The sequence below is a fragment of the Vipera berus genome (assembly GCF_964194415.1).
Source record: "Vipera berus genome assembly, chromosome: 5".
Lineage (NCBI taxonomy): Eukaryota > Metazoa > Chordata > Lepidosauria > Squamata > Viperidae > Vipera > Vipera berus.
This window is the reverse complement of record NC_138207.1, coordinates 100,397,401-100,415,117: the sequence shown is the minus strand read 5'-3', so window position 1 is coordinate 100,415,117 and position 17,717 is coordinate 100,397,401. Positions and strand designations below refer to the sequence as shown.

Sequence of the window (17,717 nt, the reverse complement as noted above, 5' to 3'; positions counted from 1 at the left end):
GGGCGTTGAGCCTTCTTGAAACTGTTGAAAGGATGGTGTTGTAACACTGCAGATTGATGATGTCGTATCCCTCCCCCTCTGTTGAGAGAAGACTGTTCAGATTTGAAATAGATGGCCTCTTTGACCCCTCTTTCTGTCCAAACTATGAACTTTGCTGTCTTCGAAAGAGTGGCCTTTGTCTTTTAAATGCAGATGGACTGCTGAATCTTGTCTCGATGGGCTTGTTCTCCTATGTTGTGCCAGGCGTTTATGAAGTAGTTGTTGGGGGCAAAACATGACCTTACTGAAGAAGGAACTTACTTCAAGTTCCAATTATCACGGTGGGACATCAGCAAGTTCTGTGCAGCTTCTTATTTAGGCAGATGCAGAGATAGGTATTGCTTGAGAGGGTTGGAGGAGAGGATCCATTTATGAAACTATTCATACAGTATCTTCTTACATGTCAAGCCAAAACAAGCAAGGAAACACTTCCTTGGACTATCTTCAGCAGAATGAATAATGGCTTCCTCTCTTCTCAGTGAAGTCTATTGCCTCAAATAGTCTGAAACTGCTGGCAGACAACCTAACCTTCAGGTTAGCCTTGCCGAATTTGAGGGGTTCCCCCCCGCCAGGTTTGGCAGGGATAAAGGAAAATAAATAAAGGTTATTCTTTTATAAATGGTACCAAATGTAACACCAATGAATTGTATCAAATGTAACACTAAGATGTGGGGGCCATCTGTTTCCTGCTTAGACAGAGAATTCACACATGGTAATCAACAAAGTTCTTTTGAAATGTTAAAAAGGATACTCACCTCAAGAAGGTGAGTAAAACAAGATAGTGTAGTGACGGATGTAAGGAAGTTGTTACAATAAGTCTTTTGGAAGTAAAGGTTCAAAGAAGATCTTTTAGAAATGTAAATGACTTCAAAGACTAACTTAAGTTTCTTGGGGGGGGCATGTATCGAGAAAAGAAAGTATAAATGCTTGCTTTGAAACTTGCTCGGCGCGCTCTTAGAACCCAATCCAACTTGGGAAGGGTCTAAGAGGCCGCGTTTGCAAACGCTTTCTTTCTTTATTATTTTCTTTATTATTTTCAATTTCTTTTCAATAAATCTTTGTTTTTGTTAACCAGACTTGTCTTTGAGTTGTGAGTATCAAACTTTGGGTTTTTAAATCTCACAGGGAGAAATACGAGAAGGCTAAAAAGGCCCTCGGTTTTCAAGAATATGGAGGAAGGGGGCAGCGTGGCTGCTGGGGGTTCAGCCAGGACCAGACAAATGTATGGGGCTATACATCTGCAAAGGATGGTTTTCACAATGTGCTGATCTAGATTTAGTTAAGAGAAACTTGACTTCAGGGCTTCTAATCCTTGAACGGAGATGAAGGTGACAAGGGCTGAGTAAGCGCTGCTGCAGGCAACCGTCGTATTAATTGAAACTAAGAAGGTGAGCGTGAAATGCAGGAAGCTGAAGGGAAGGGTTGGGTTTGAAGGATTACTCAGGTTTGGGGTTGTTTTTTTTTAAATCTGAGTTAAATTTAGCTCATTGTTTTAAATTTATTTTTAGGATAATGTCAGATAACCCAATGCTTCACAATATATTTATTTAAAATGTATACGTATATTCCAGTTTATTTTTAAAGGTCACCAATAAATTTTACCAATATATACTCTGTTCCGATGAAGTCACTTTTTTACTCCACGCCAGGATTTTTATATCAAATATAATTCTTTATTTAAATAAGAAAGTAGTGCAGGTTTTTTATAAATAAGTAATAAGCAAAGTTGTATGAAAAAAGTTCCTTCACAAATATTGGGACTGGTTTACATTTCAAGAGCCTGGTCATTGTAATTGGATTTACTTACTTCTTTTCCAAACATTTTAAAGCTCTCAACAAAGAGCAAAGTTGTTTGGCTGTGCCACGCCTGCTTATTAGGGCTTTCACACACACCCCAAGCGGCATTATTACAAAGTCAGCTTAATTGCCCCCAACAATCTGGGTCCTCATTTTACCTACCTCGGAAGGATGGAAGGCTGAGTCAACCTTGAGCCTGGTCAGGAACATGTTAAAGCCTAGAAAACTTCACAGTTCACATTTGCTTGATGGAAAAAGTTGCTTATTGTATTCTTCAGAAACCTCTTGTGAACTCCAAAGAAAGCTTTGCCACCTCAGTGGTTAAGTTGCAGACCAGAATTGTTCTTGTCACAGTAGACTCATTAACCGAATGTGTGCCAATTCCACCTCCCCGTTCTAAGAATATCCTTCCCCGGCTTGTTTCATCGGAGAACCTGCCACTGGCATGGCTCCCAGAAGCTACTTATTCAGTTCAGGCATGGTCGGTCGTAACTGCTGGGATTAGAACCAGAGGAACAATTGGAAGCCCTCGTCCGTTGCAAGGAAACTGCCCTCATCTTAACTTCCTGATTTAACCTGATAAAGCAGGGGTCTTCAAACCTGGCCCTTTTATGACTTGTGGACTTCAACTCCCAGAATTCCTCAGCCTGTGGTAAAGGATTACATCCACCCTAAAGATTTCATTCAAAGCCACTTCCATGTGGCATCCTTTAGGTTCCCTGCCAAAGGACGATCTTTCCTCCCATCAAATTTGGAAGGCTGAAAACGGGCAGGGGAGGCGATGGGGGTCCCAGTGCCTCTCCCCTCCATCAACAGGAGGGAATCTTAATTCTGCAGGCAGTGATTTGAATATAAATCCCACCCCGCCTGCAGCTCCAGACAGGGAGAGGCGAAAGCAGCTGCCCCAAGGCCTCGCTTCCCAGTCTCCCCTCCCTGCATTTTTTTTTAAAATTCCATTTATATCCCACCCTTCTCCGAAGACTCAGGGCGGCTTACAAGCTTAGCAGTAGCCTTCATTCTATGTATATGCCTGCTTATTAGGGCTTTCACACACACACACCCAAGCGGCATTATTACAAAGTCAGCTTAATTGCCCCCCAACAATCTGGGTCCTCATTTTACCTACCTCGGAAGGATGGAAGGCTGAGTCAACCTTGAGCCTGGTGGGACTCGAACCTGCACTAATTGCAGGCAGCTGGTGTTACTTAAGGAGGCATTAGCCCACTGCTCCACCAAGGCTCATTTCCCCTTCGCTTTCCAGAAAATCTGGGGCTGCCGGGGGTCAAGAGGTCATTCTCTGCATCTCTACAGTTATTCCTCAACTCATGGCCATAACTAAGCCTAGCAATCAAGGCTGTAAAGTGCATCTGTTCTAAAGTGGGTCACATCACGTCTCCCCTGGTCCGTCTCCTCATTCCCTGAATTTATTCCTTGGCGGAAGAGCTGCTGCCTTGTCATGAAAGGAGCATAAAACCAGAGGTCAGCCTGAAAGCACGGAGAACACAGAGAGAAGCATAAGGTCACCGGTCACACCATTATGGAGAAGACATACAAAAGAAACCTGAAAATTGGCACATGTTGATTTTTAGAGAATCAGTTGTTGTTGTTGTTGTTGTTGTTGTTGTTGTTGTTTTGGTCTCCCTTTTGTTCTTCTTTGTGATGCTTCAATGTCAGTAACTCTGGCTGAATCCACTCAAACCATCCGTGGACAGATCCACACCTTCAATCTTCAAAGGATCTTACCTAGCAAGACCTCCTAGCACGAAGCCGGGAGATGAGGGTGGAGCACAACTTCTAACTATCATCTTATGTGTACTTGGAATCAACTTTTACTTTTCTGAAGGCTTGTAAACATGGAAGGATTTTGGCGTTGTTATGCCACTCACCCCAAGACTGTTAGATGATGAAGCAACAACGAACATAGTCAACTTTCTCCTCTTTTGGTTTTTTTTTTAATACTTATTCCTTTGTTATCGCATGTATTGTAGATCTCCTTTTCTCTCTGTCTCTCTGTCTCTCTGTCTCTCTCTCTCTGTCTCTCTCTCTCTCTCTCTCTCTCTCTCTCTCTCTATTTATCTCTCTCTCTCTCTCTCTCTCTCTCTATTTATCTCTCTCTGTCTCTCTGTCTCTCTGTCTGTCTCTGTCTCTGTCTCTGTCTCTGTCTCTGTCTCTCTCTGTCTCTCTCTCTCTCTCTCTCTCTCTCTCTCTCTCTCTCTCTCTCTCGTGAGGAATTTAACCTCCACAGCAGCAGCAGCGACAGTTGGGAGGAAGGGGCTGGCCCAAAGGGACTCAATGTAGCCTGGATCCAAGGAAGGGCTGGCCCTTCTTCTTCCTGGCTGAGCTGTTTTCAGCAAGTCAAGATAGAATCAGAATGATACATGTGTGTTTTTCCCTTATGAAAATTGGGGTTTATTTATTTATTTATTTATTTATTCGGTTTATATACCGCCCTATTCCCAAAGGACTCAGGGCGGTTTACAAGGCAAAATTTAAAAACAATCCAATATAAAATTAAAATTAAATTAAATGAAGTCGAGCCGCAAAAAATTAAAATCACAATTTAAAAACATTAAAACCCCTCAGTCCAGACCAGATAGCTCAAAGAGCCAAGGTTTTTAGGTCCCGGCGAAATGAACGAAGGTCGGGGGCAGTCCGGAGTTCCGTTGGCAGTTGATTCCATAGGGCAGGCGCGCCCACAGAGAACGCCCTCCTCCCCCTGGGGATCGCCCGTCGGCAATCCTTGACCGGCGGTACCCTGAGGAGGCCCTCCCTGTGGGAGCGCACAGGACGATGGGAAATTGACGCTGGCAGCAGGTGTTCCCTTCGATAATCCGGGCCCATGCCATTTAGGGCTTTATAGGTCATCACCAGCACCTTGAATCTCACCCGGATTTGACGGGGCATTGGACAGGAGTGGTCTCCGCACAGCTAGATAAAACTTCCAAGGAAAATATTGAAATCTCTCAAGGCAAATTAACAAAAGTTTTCTTCTTTTAATTCGATCGACAGTTTGTGGCTCATTGGTATAGGCCAGGGAGACAGAAAAATGGCAATTCAAAAATGGCGACACCTATTCTTCTGAAAGACATACATCCTTTTCAAGAAAAAGATATGATCTGGATTTCAGAGTGGTTGGCTACTAAGGTTTCTAAAACAGAGTTACCACCCGATACTTTTTGAATCATAGTCCTTTGAGTTTGGTCTGTGGAAGGAAATCCAGTTCTTTTAGATGGAGACTAAATGAAACGTTGCTACAGAGAGGAGCAATAGAGAAGGATTGTGAAAAGAAGAGTTTGATTGAAAATAATTTAGACAAAGATATTGATTTAAGAATGATTTGAGATGGAAGTAAAGCTTTTATTGGAGGTTATATACAACAAAATAGCAAACTCAGAAGGAAAGAGGCAAGAGAAAACACAAGCTATTTTAGATGAGATATAGAAAAAGGGAATTAAATACATTTCCAGAGAAGATATTTCTTAACAAATTAAGCTTTCACAATGACAGTTATCTATGTTAATAGTAAGAGATGTAAAAAAGATGTCGAGACTCTAGAAAGAGTACAGAGAAGAGCAACAAAGATGATCGGGGGACTGGAGGCTAAAACATATAGGGAACGGTTGCTGGAATTGGGTATGTGTAGTTTAACAAAGAGAAGAGTGAGGGGTGACATGATAGCAGCCTTCCAGTATCTCAGGGGCTGCCCCAAAGAAGAGGGAGCCAAGCTATTCTCCAAAGCACCTGAAAGCAGGACAAGAAGCAACGGATGGAAACTAGTCAAGGAGAGAAGCAACCTGGAACTAAGGAGAAACTTCCTGACAGTTAGAACAATTAACCAGTGGAACAACCTGCCTCCAGAAGTGGTGAATGCTCCAACCCTGGAAGTTTTTAAGAAGAGACCGGACAGCCATTTGCCTGAAATGGTATAAGGTTTCCTGCCTGAGCAGGGGGTTGGACTAGATGACCTCCAAGATCCCTTCCAACTACATTATTATTATTATTATTATTATTATTATTATTATTATTATTATTATTATTATTATTATTATTATTATTATTAGAAATGGGGAAAAAATGAAATTTATAAAGCAAAACAGATGAGCTTGCAAAAGAAAAAATATTGAAACTACAAAAGGAAAATGTATTAATATAATATCGATAATGTAGCAGTTCAAAACAGCATTTCATCAATATTATTCCCACTAGTATAAAAGATAAAATGTCTCTCTGGAGAAAATAGATGAATATCTTAAAAAAAAGCCAAAATGTATTGAGGTTAACAGTGGAACAAAGGCAGATTATGAATGGACCCATAACAATCAGGAAGTTTCTGAAGCTATAAAAACGATTAAACCAGGAAAAGCGTCTGGACCAGGTAGGCCCACCCTACGTTGCTGGAAATACAGAGGAACATCATACACTCCTGGGGCTAGGAGGAACCTTGACGGTCTTCTAATCCAACCTCTTGCAAAAAGATGTCCACTTTCTTTTTTTTCTTGTTTATTTTGATTCCTTGGTGTTAAAACAGCTAGACAATTTTGGATTTCTGCATACACTGATCCAGACGACTTTAAAGATTAATATACAATTAAGACCAAAGTTTTTCCTTTTGGAATAGATGGAGAAACATTTGGGAAAAAAAGTCATGGAAGTTTATTTTTGTATATGATAACCACACCAGAATTATTGCGCGTCCAAAGATGGAAAGATTTGGTAATATTTATGGTGGAAGAATTGTTGGTAAAAAAAAGATGGAATTTGCTGAGATGGCCAAATTGATTTCTTTAATCAGGGAAAAGAGAGCATCTACACTTATTGCTGACTGGAAGCCCTGCATGGATGTTTTTGTGTAAAACAGAGGTGTTTCTGCAAACCAAAGTTTCTATTTTGATCCACAAGAGTTTTCTACCCACAGTGCTTCAGAGGTCCTCGCTTCCCCTTCCATTTCTGCTCTGTCAGCTGTCCATTCCCCTGACCAGTTAGCTTCCCAAGGATTTCTATTTCTGCCTTTCTATAAGCAGGAAACGAAGAGTCCTTATTGCTCAGCTAGAATATACGAGAGAGGAGCAAATCCATTCATAGCAAAACAGTTCTCCGTTCTGGACTGGCCACGCTTCTTCAAGCCTTTCTCAGGCTCTTCATGTCCTCTGCACACAGAACACCCCCAGATGGCCTTTTACACAATCCAGCTAGCTAGCCTTCGAAGGGTCAGAGTTATGTCTGCAGGAAATAAGCAGGCAGGTGGTAAGGGGCAAGGAAATGGAACCTATTGACTGATTGTTTATTGAAGGGGGGCTGTTCCCTAGCAAGGTAAAACTTATAAAAACTTATTTATTTGAACAATCTGGCCTGGTCTGATGGGTTTGGGGTTGGATTTAGTTTTAACACAGTTTTATTATTGTATTATATTGGGCATAATTATTTAATTCTTTTTAACTCTTTTTTAACTTTTGTATTTACATTTTGATATTTATTGCCCTGTACACCGCCCTGAGTCCTTCGGGAGAAGGGCGGTATAAAAATTTAATAAATAAATAAATAAATAAATAAATAAATAAATAAATAAATAAATAAATAAATAAATGCAACGCAGAAAACCTGTGGGTTGATACAAGTGATAACTGTCAATTCTTTTATTTGGTGAGTTGGTTAGTCTGTTCAGGAAATATTCCAGCATCCTCCCACACTAAATCAGCTTGGAAATGCAGAGATAGAAATATTCACAAACTAACCCAAGTACATTTAATCTAGGCAGGCTTACATGGGACAAGCTGGCCATCTGGAAAGTTTCTCTTGCTCCTTTCAAAGAAGCTTGCACAAGCTTGCAATCTCCTCCTCCCCAAAGGTCCCGTCCTATGTTTTGTCTTAGCAACTTGTTGGGGGGGGGGGGAAGAAAAGGAGAGAATCATGAGACACATCAAAATATTTTTGAGAAAAATGTTATCTTGTCCGGCATGTCAAAGATGTTAACCTAGGCAAGGTGGTATAGCAGTTTTTAAACCAATTCTTGGAGGAAGGATAGCAGATGTTGGGCTATTTCTCATCTGGAAAGATGTAGATATTTCAGGAAATATTGTGAAGGATAGATCCAATTTGGCAAATAAATTAATGGAGGACTATGACAGTCAAGAGGGGGAAAGCCAGAGCACTTGAAAAAGTGTGCAATGTAGTGTTTTTGTGCAAACATTAGAAGCGGAGTGGAGTAGAACAGGAACACCACAGAAGGGCCTGGGAAGGTCCAACTGTTTCTGTCAAAAGAGGACCTGGACAGTGGGAAGCAGTGGAAAATTGGATTCCTTCACAGAATTTCTGTAAGTGACACTATTAGCCACGATCATAAATTAGATTCTGGAGAAAGCACTTGAGTATCTGATCAAATACCTGTAATGGGGTTAGACCTAATTTAGGGAAAGAAATCAAGGAGGCAAATAAAGTGGGGTTGTTGTTGTTTTTAATAATAATAGAGGATTTTATCCTCATGTAGACCTGCAAAAAATTTATACTCAGGCTATGACAAACAAAGCTAAATAAAGTTAGCTAAACTGTTGGGTTACAAGAGTGGATCCCAGAACTTATCAAAGGCGAGGCAAGCCTAAATCTCAAGTGGTGATCATGAACGAATTAATTCTTTGCCTCTCTCTTTACTGTAGAATATAAAAGAGATCCCTATTCTATTTTTTTTTCCAAGGAGGAATCAGAAAACCAAAAGCAAATTGAAGCAACATGAGAAAATTAATCTAGGATATCACGAGAGACTATAAAATAATAAATCACTCTGTCTTGGTGGCATCTATGGAAAAGTTCTTAAAGAAACCAAATATGAAATTGCTAGCCAAAATATATCACTTGTTCTCAAATCAGGAACAGGGCTAGTGTGTCTGGAAGGTGGTAGTTGAGGTGACACTGATTTTTAAAAATGACTCAGAGGTTAAGTGGCGAATGATATAACATATACATGCCAAGAGAACTAGTCATCAAAGAAAAATGACTAAGAAGAAGTCTTGCTGAAGGAGAACCAGTGTGGCTCCTGCAGAGATAATCATAGTTTTACATGTTTTGGGTGACCCTCTGGATGGAAGTGGCGTTGCTGCCATTTCAAAAATCCCTCAACAATAAGTTCTCATGAAAGGTTCTTGCATAAGTTGTCCTTTTATGGGCTGCTTTCTCACTCAGAAACAGAGAGCAAAGAGTAAATAGACAATTTGCTCAGTAGAGGGAAATTAGAAATGGAAACCCTGCAGATTCTGGGTTGAAAGTGGTGCGTTTTTTTAAAAAAAATTGTCTCTAATTTTTTTTTTTTACATAGAAGCAATGAGTTAAATTTGGAGATGATGACAATGAAATGTGACTGTGAAAAATTCCAGAAACTCTTTAAAGGGAGCAAATATTAGAGCCAATGGCACTTTACCTGACTTGGCTGAAAAGGAACAAGAAACGTAGAGGCTTTTGTCACTATTTTGTATTGTGCCCCAGCTAGAGGCATCATTTTTAGTCATGGCAGATGACAAAACATTGTCCAAAGATGAGCCTTGGAGGGCTATTATTGTGGGAAAGCACCACACAAAGCTATTAGTTCTTTTTTTCTCAAGGGTCATGAAAGTAAGGTTAAACATTATATTTACTTACCGGATGGGCGCGTGGAGAAATTACTGCATAGTATTAATATTGGTAGTTTACTTTGGGAGAAAAACTGGGCACCCTTTTTCTACTGATACTTTTCCCCAGGGAATATCCTTGATTCCCAGCTGACCAGGAGGTTGAAGGTGCTAAATGTCTGACATCTCATTTCCAACTTATTTTCTGTAGCAATCTTGTGAGGTGTTCTCACGAGTGAATCGTTAAAGGAGCTTCCAAGCAAAGGCATCACGCAGAGATGCAATCATATTAGCTTTATTCATGATAGATCAAAGAGAAAGAAATACTTGGCATGAAAGCATTCATGCCTGCATGTGAGAGAGAAATAAAAGAAAAGAAAACAAGCTAGCATTACATGACTAAAACAGAAAGACTAAGAGAATAGGAACTAGAACTAGAAGCTAGAAACTAGAAACTAGAACAAAGAACAGCCCCTCGTGCAGAGGTATTTATGGGGGGTCTTGGTCCCTCCCTGACCATAAAACTCTCTCACCAATGGGGCTGTCGGGTCTGGGACCCTTGGCTCATCAGTGGAAGCAAAGAAGCCTCTTTGCCTCCATCTGATGACCTTTTTGGGGAACTGCCAATGGCTGGCACTAATCATCTAACAAATCTTGAGATTCTTGCCCGTGAGAATTTTGTTTCTCTTCCACACAGGAAACGCAGGAACAAAAGAGGACCCACCTTTCATGCAGCACATGCTGAGAAGTTTCCTCTCTTAAAAATGACTCATATCCACTTGGCTATTTCCTTATTTAGTTCAAACATTTACACATTATTGAGCTTGAAACCCTGAAATAGGGGTTTTTAGAATAATTACGAAGACTCTTATTTATATCTCTCTTATTCATAATGACTTAAACAGAGAAGGAAAAGGGAAATTGGAGGGAAATGGTTGGAAATTGGAGGGCTGGAGCGAGCTGCACAAGCGATGCCCCTCACTCTGTGCAGTGTGCGTGATTCCTAGCTGTTGAATTGTCAGCAAGACACTCACTAGATTAGAGATGCTCACCTGTCTAGTAGGTGGAACTGCTTTATTTTTACTCCTTCCTGCATTTTCACAGAGTATCTCCCAGCCATTGTTAATGTGGTTTAAAGTCCATTCTCATTCTGTTATTTTGGCCAAACTGTGGATGGATCACTCTGGATGTCAGAATCCATTTATATCATATTCATAAATGTATGCTTAAAACGTTGTTCCTGGATTCTGCCATCTCCCGAGGAGGAGGGAACCAATGTGTATTGAGCCTGTATTAGGCATTTCAAAGGAAAAGAGAAGCCTTTTGAACTGGGGGGAACAAAAGGAAGGGCTAGGGTAGGTAGCATCTGGCTTGTGTCACGGAAGAGAGCAATAAACATAAAAGGTCCTAAGTTCTTTTTTCCCACGAGAGGGGATGATACGAGGTAAATGATGGGGGGGCTGACCAAATGGGGTTAAGGGGGGGTTGAACCGGGAACTCTTTATAACAGGGGTGTCAAACTCAATTTCATTGAGGGCCGCATCAGCATTGCGGTTGCCCTCAGGGGGCCGGGTGGGCGTGGCCTACTGGGTGGGTGTGGCTAAAGTGCATATGGCCTACTGGGTGGGCGTGGCCAGCTCTACATCGTTCGCATCAAGGGTGCCTATGGGGGCCTGGGCAGGAGTGGGACAGATCTGAGGGTCTCTGGCAGAAGGAGGGTCTCTGGGCCAGGGCCAAGGCAGTGGGGGCCGTTCCCTCACTGCTTCCAGGAACCGCTTCGCGGGCCACATGAAACCACTTCGCGGGCCGGATCTGGCCCCTGGGCCTTGTGTTTGACATGTCTGCTTTATAAGGTTTTAGCTTGTAGAACAATATTAAGTCCTGTCTTGTATTCCTACAACCAAGCATGTCATAGTAAAGATTCCTTTTGGACTAGATTTGGCTCCAAGAGTCTTGTCTTTCTAAGACGTGGTTTGGGGTGGGTCCTGACACTAGAAGGCACAGTTCCTGGGGAAATAAAATGAGGCTGCTGGTGGAGCTAAGCATGTTTGTAAAGATTATAAATTGCCAGTGATTTGTTGAAAGTCAAGAAACGATCGTGGAGATTTTTAAAAAATCCCAGACCTGTCATGTGTTTTCTACAGGAATGATCTAGAACGGACACACGGAAGTGCCTAGTCATTCCCAAGAGTAAACTCCCATTCGGGCTTGTTTACAAACTCAGCCCAACAGTTATGTACGGAGAAGTTGGTTCCAGTGTCAAGCAACAGCTGACAGGTTTGCATTTTAGATAAATAGAGGAAATCTCTCAAGTGTGATACATTTAGAAAGACGGAGGGAAATTGGCTCAATACACTCAAACAAATGTGGTCATTTCCTATGATGCAAGACCAGACCGCACTGAGGATGGGGCAACTGTCTTCCATCAGTCCATGTCGTGTCGGCCTTCTCCTCCAATGGCAGCCAGACTTAGTACGACACGCTTTTCCCAGTGTAACGTTCAGACTGCAACATTACTCAGGGCATTCATCACAGGAGGCCTGCCTACACAATCAGCCAAATTGTGCCTCAATCAAAGATTCACTCTTGCAAAACTCCCAAAATTGTGAAGTCCTGCCTTCATTTAACCAATGACTGAGAGGGACACGTAAGGCAGCATTTAATATTAACTGGAGAGATTTTGCAAAGGTTTACCAAAAAAACACATTTTTAATTAGATTTCTAAAAACGTCACCTGCATTACTTTCTTCCTCCTATTTTCCCTGCAAAACCAGCCCTGTGAGGTAGGTTGGGCTGAGAAAGATTGTGACTGGCCCATCCAGCTTTCCTGCCTGAGACGGGACTACAATTCACTCTCTCCTGACTTTCAGGCCAACACCATAACCGCTACACTAAATTTCCTCTTTAATCAATTAATTAATGATTAACTAATATAATTAATTATATTGTGTTTATATAATTAATATAATTGGTTGTAATTTAAATAATTTAATTGCTTAATTAATTTAAGTCCCATTTGCAAACAAAAATATTGCCAGCCATACGCCCTCTGATGAATTAATAAGAAATTAAGCCTTCCTAAGCCCGTAAGAGAGGCTTCTGCCACAGGACTTGGCCAAGATAGAAATAGGATTTCATGGCCGTCTTCCGATACTTGAGGGGCTGTCACAGAGATGGGGTGGTCAATCCGTTCTCCACAGAACCTGAGGGCAGCACAAGAAGCCACAGGCGGAAGCTCATCAGAGGGAGATCAAACCTGGAAATAAGGAGGGATTTCCTGACAGGGAGAACGATCGATCTGCGGAACATCTGACCTCCAGGTGTTCTGGGGGCTCCATCGGTGGAGGTCTTCAAGAAAAGATTGAACCGCCTTTTTGTCCAGGGTGGTATACGGCGTCCTGCCTTGGGCGGGATGTGTCTGTGTGGACTGGAAGACCTCCAAGGCGCCTTCCAGCCTTATGATTTTATAATTCCAACGTCTGGAGGCGTCCCACCAATTCTTCATCCTTGTTGCAACTCTCACTTTCCGGAAGGGATGGTGACGGTACCACTTGCTTTAATTTGGCAGAGTTGAACGCTTCAATGCATTTATTTTTCCTAATACAATTTGTAGCATTTTGGTGATTTTTTTAAAGCAAAAGAGGAAGAAATTTTGGAAACATATTTTCTCAGTTATAGAATCTCACTCAAGCAAAAGCCCTGGCAACCCTCTCTGGGATTTTATTAAGGAAGCTTGGCTTCATTTAGAGATGCCCTGAGGACCACACACAGCCTCGTACCCCAATATACCGTCCTAGGTAAGGGAGCTTCCTCTCACACCTCAGTCAGCCCAGGTCCCTGCTGGATGGGGAGGAGGGGGGGTACACAGGGGGCAATCGAAAAGTCAAAATGGCATCTGGCATTAGGCGCCGAAAGCCCCATCCTTTTTATATACAACACATGTTAAAAAGGGAAAGAGTTTTGTTGATGTGGTTCTGGGTGCCATCTTGCCTTTGGACTGTCCCCCATGGACACCCTTGAATCAAAACACCACCCAAAGATGTCCTGAACTGGGCGTTTATATCCCACTGAGGAAATTTAAAAGGACAATTGAGTTTGTATTTTAACTTTGGAAATACTGTAAAATAAAAACTTTATTTTAAAAAAAATGTTAATAAAAGAGACGTTTGTGAGGAGGTGAGCGGTGACGAGGAGGTCGGCTGCCTGTTAGCCCCTGAGCTTGGGATTGAGCGCATTGAAGCATCCACAAGGTTGGTGAAGGGGGGGGGGGCAGGTGGCCCATCGTGGATCATAACGTTGTGATGCGAACTCTGCCCTTTAAACACTTTCATGCAATATTGCAATGCAAGGATGAAAGGGTGGGGCTTGCGTTGAGATCTTATGACACACATTTTGTCATGTTGACAGCACTGTGGTTGTGGACAGATGTGCTCTTTGTAATATAAAGAAAATTCACACAGGTGTGGCCTATGGGTTGAAGAGATGGCTGGAGTTTGAGCTGGCTAATATCTTAGCCTCAAGGTGACATTTCTCTCAGGTGCCCAGCCACAGGTCGAGTGGGGGAGCCAGGAGGCTGTGAGTTCTAGTCCCACCTTAGCCATGGCAGCCATAGTGATTTTGGGCCCATCAGTTTGATTCAGCTCAACTCAGGGTTGTTGCTTTGGGTAAAACAGAAGGAGGAAGAAATATTAGGTATGTTCTCCAACTTGAGTTTTTTGTAAAAATAATAAAAGCAGAATAAATTTTTAGAAACTATTATGAAATGCTTGAGGCTCCTTTGCTAGCGTACCACCACTGTGGCATTTCTGGATTTCAAAACCTTGTGGCGTATTTTGCTGGAAGACCCACCTGGTTCTGCTCTGGGTGTGGCCCAGCCTGGGTGCTCGGAAGCCACAAGGGGAAGACGGTTGGGAAAGAGTCGGCGATGAGGCTGATGAACACAATCCGTTCCAAGGGACGTGGTCTCCAGCTAAGCCCGGCTCTTGCCCCAGACACCAAGCAGGTCCAGAGGAGCACAGGGAGAAAGCCCAGCAGGGGAAGCCTGTGTGCAAGGAAGGAGAGTAGCTGGGAAGGAACGGCTCCTCTGACGACTGTGTCTCCACCAAAGCTCACTTCCAGGGTGTGGGTCACCACGTGAGGGACAAGGCTGGGGGGACAGAGAGCTTTGCGTTCTTTGTGTCTAGATTTCTTGCATGTGGACCTCCGAGAGCTGGGCACCCACTTCTTTTGCAGGCAAAAACCACAACGCGGGGTTTGTGAGGTGTTTCAGGGCTCTTTTTAAAAATAAATAAAGCTACAATCCTGGAAAATTTCTATCTCCATAGTGGAAAAATCCAAGCATGAACTCACACATTTTATATATACCCTGTAGCGCAGCTTGACTTTTGTCAGAAGTCTGAAGAATCTACTGTCGGGCCCCACGGGGCCGACATTCAACAGGGGCCCTCCCCTCCCCTACGGCCCTTCCTGACCTGGTTGCCGGATGCCCTGACGGCTCGACAGACTCCCGTGGACCGCCCCGCTCCTCCCTGGCCCAGGAGAGTCACCGGACGGCCATTCCGTGGCAGCCGGCCGCGCTGCTGCCGGCGGAACTCCCATTTGTCGCCGTGCAGGCGCAGGACATGCCGGTTGACGGCGGAGCCGGCAAGGAAGCTGCGGCGGCTGGCACGGCTGCGCACAGCCACCAGACGGCGGTTGCAGCCCCGGGAGCCCCTCTCTTGCTACAGGACCGCTGTTTTGAGCGGGGGAAAGGCCCGCAGACCCAACAGACAGCGAGGCTTCAGCTACAGTCTCTCTGCGCGGCAGGTCTATCCGGAGCAGCTGTGCAGCGCGCGCAGGCGCGGGACAGCCCTGCCCAGGTGCCGGCAGGCCCCGCAGCCTTTTCGTCGGGGGACGGGCTCGTTCCCACTGCGGTACCTGTGTCGGAGCTGGCACCCGGTTGGCTACAGGGGCTGGACGCTGTTGGCCATGAAGGGGCCCAGGGCCGGGTGGGGCCCATTTTGGGATGGGGCGTGGGGGTGGGGCAAGGTGGTGGAGGGCTTTGGGTGCGAGCTTACCTGCCGGAAAGGGAGCGAGAAGCAAAAGGCTCTGCCGGGGAGGGGAGGGGTGTATATAGGGATTGGGAGTATGTGGGCGTGTTTGGGTGGGGTATGGGCGTGTGCCATAGGCATGTATTTAGCAGCGTTGGTTGCGGGTAGCGGCCAACGCTGACTTTGTTTTCCTGCTTCGGGTTGCTGCAAAGAAGAATAAAGCACATACAATCCTTTGTGGGTCGTCTCTCGTTCCTGTCCGGCCGTTGTTCTGCACGCTGCAGGACGAGTATTGACAGCTACCCTCAAGCCAAACTATTGGAGGAGAGTCACGAAAGGGCCACGGTGTCTTTGGAAAAAGCAACAATCCCAAGCATATCCTTTGTAGTCCTTTGCAGTCATTTCTTCTGTTCAGAACGAATTTCTCTATGTGTGAAGAATATTATCAGGGCAAGAAGTACCATACCGAGTTGAAACAAGTTTATTTATTTATTTATTTAGTTACATTTATATACCGCCCTATTCCCTGAGGACTCAGGGCGGTTTACAGGAAATTAAAAAATCCACCATACAAAAGTTAAAAAAAAACCAAATTAAAAAATATTAAATTGACCCTGTATACTTAAAACCCCAATTAAAAATTTCTCCTCAGCCTGGGCCCGAGAGCTCAAAGAGCCAGGTCTTCAGGCCCCGGCGGAATGACGGGAGGTTGGGGGCAGTCCTCAGCTCCACTGGCAGCTGGTTCCAGAGGGCAGGCGCTCCCACTGAGAAGGCCCTATCCCTGGGTGTCACCCGCCGGCAATCTCTCACCGGCGGCACCCTGAGCAGACCCTCCCTGTGGGAGCGCACTGGGCGAAGGGCGTTTGATGCCGGCAGCAGGTGTTCCCTCAAATAGCCCGGACCCAGGCCATGTAGGGCTTTATAGGTAATAACCAGCACCTTGAATTTCACCCGGAGGGCAACCGGAAGCCAATGCAGCTCGCGGAGTAGAGGTGTTACATGGGAGTATCGGGAGACCCCCATTACAACTCGCGCGGCCGCATTCTGCACCAGTTGAAGCCTCCGAGTGGTCTTCAAGGGCAGCCCCATGTAGAGAGCGTTACAGTAGTCCAGACGGGAGGTAACAAGCGCATGAGTAACTGTGCGTAGGGCGTCTCGGTCCAGATAGGGACGCAACTGGCGCACCAGGCGAGTCATCTGAAAGGGTTTTTTTTAATTTCATACTGGCAGCCCAGTAATAAATGCATTGATTTAACTGTATGTAGCAATATTCCAAGGAGGATTGTGTTATGTACTGTATGGGTCAGGCTACAGCCTGAACTGACATGTCATTGTTGTCAACATTTTTAGGGTTGTAGGAATCAGAAGGACCGGGAGAATGTAGACCTCAAGGACTTTATCTGGAAAGGAAAGTTTTGTGGGTGGCGAAAGCATAAGATTCACTGGATGACTTCAGGCTACTTACTCTGTCTCAACCCAACAGCTCAAAAGGAATCTAGTAGTTCTTTGTCCAACAAACAAAAGGTTTTCCTTTTTAATAAAATGTGTTCCTCGGAAGAAGATGGAGTCCTTCTGCTTCCATGCATAGCATGACTCTCGTCCTACAATGCCAGCCCATCAGGGTGAGTATTTTGAGAAAAACTGACCAAAGACCCTCAGGTTTGCCCCCTTGAGCTGCCCTGACTCTTCCTCACAGCTGAGCTGAAGCCCCAACTGCTGGTCCTTGAGATGGCGGAAAACTAGATCAGCATAATCTGATGACCCGGATTCTGCTGCACAGTGAAATACACCGGGCCATTCTTCTTTGTGATGCTTGTTGTTTTTTTGTGTCAGAAGCACTGCAATTAAAATGAGGCATACTATAAGACAAAAAAATTAGAATACAAAATACCAGAGTAAAGTGTGTACAAAGTAGGTGTTTTTACGGCCAATAGGGCACTAAAAATGAGAACTGGTGGATGCCCATCCCCTCCCACCTTCTGTCTCCAGCCGGCAGGAAAATGCCGCTCAGTCCCTGTTCTTCGTGTGAGACGGGGATGGAGCTACCCGAGGAGGCACATTGTGTCCGGAGGATGCTAGGAGGAGGCTTTAGCCATCTGCCAACATTCACTCTGGTGGTGCACAAGTATTTTGCGCAGATGCCTTCAAGGAGATATCAGGGGGATATCTGATACCTGGCTTCACTGCTATTCCAGAACAACTTTATTCTAGAACAATTCTTTTCCAGAAGAGTGCCAAACCCACGACCCAAAGGAAC

The 17,717-nt window shown here is 44.1% G+C and overlaps 1 protein-coding gene across 1 annotated transcript in view; it reads left to right on the top strand.

Annotated features, from left to right (window-relative positions):
• Nucleotides 1-16,646, top strand: part of COMTD1 (catechol-O-methyltransferase domain containing 1) — a 581,650-nt gene extending 565,004 nt beyond the window's left edge. The window contains exon 7 of the mRNA XM_081329758.1: nt 16,113-16,646. Within this exon, the coding sequence (XP_081185884.1) occupies nt 16,113-16,355 (243 nt within the window). The 3' untranslated portion in view covers nt 16,356-16,646. The remainder of the gene's footprint in view (nt 1-16,112) is intronic.
• The last annotated feature ends 1,071 nt before the right edge of the window (nt 16,647-17,717 follow it).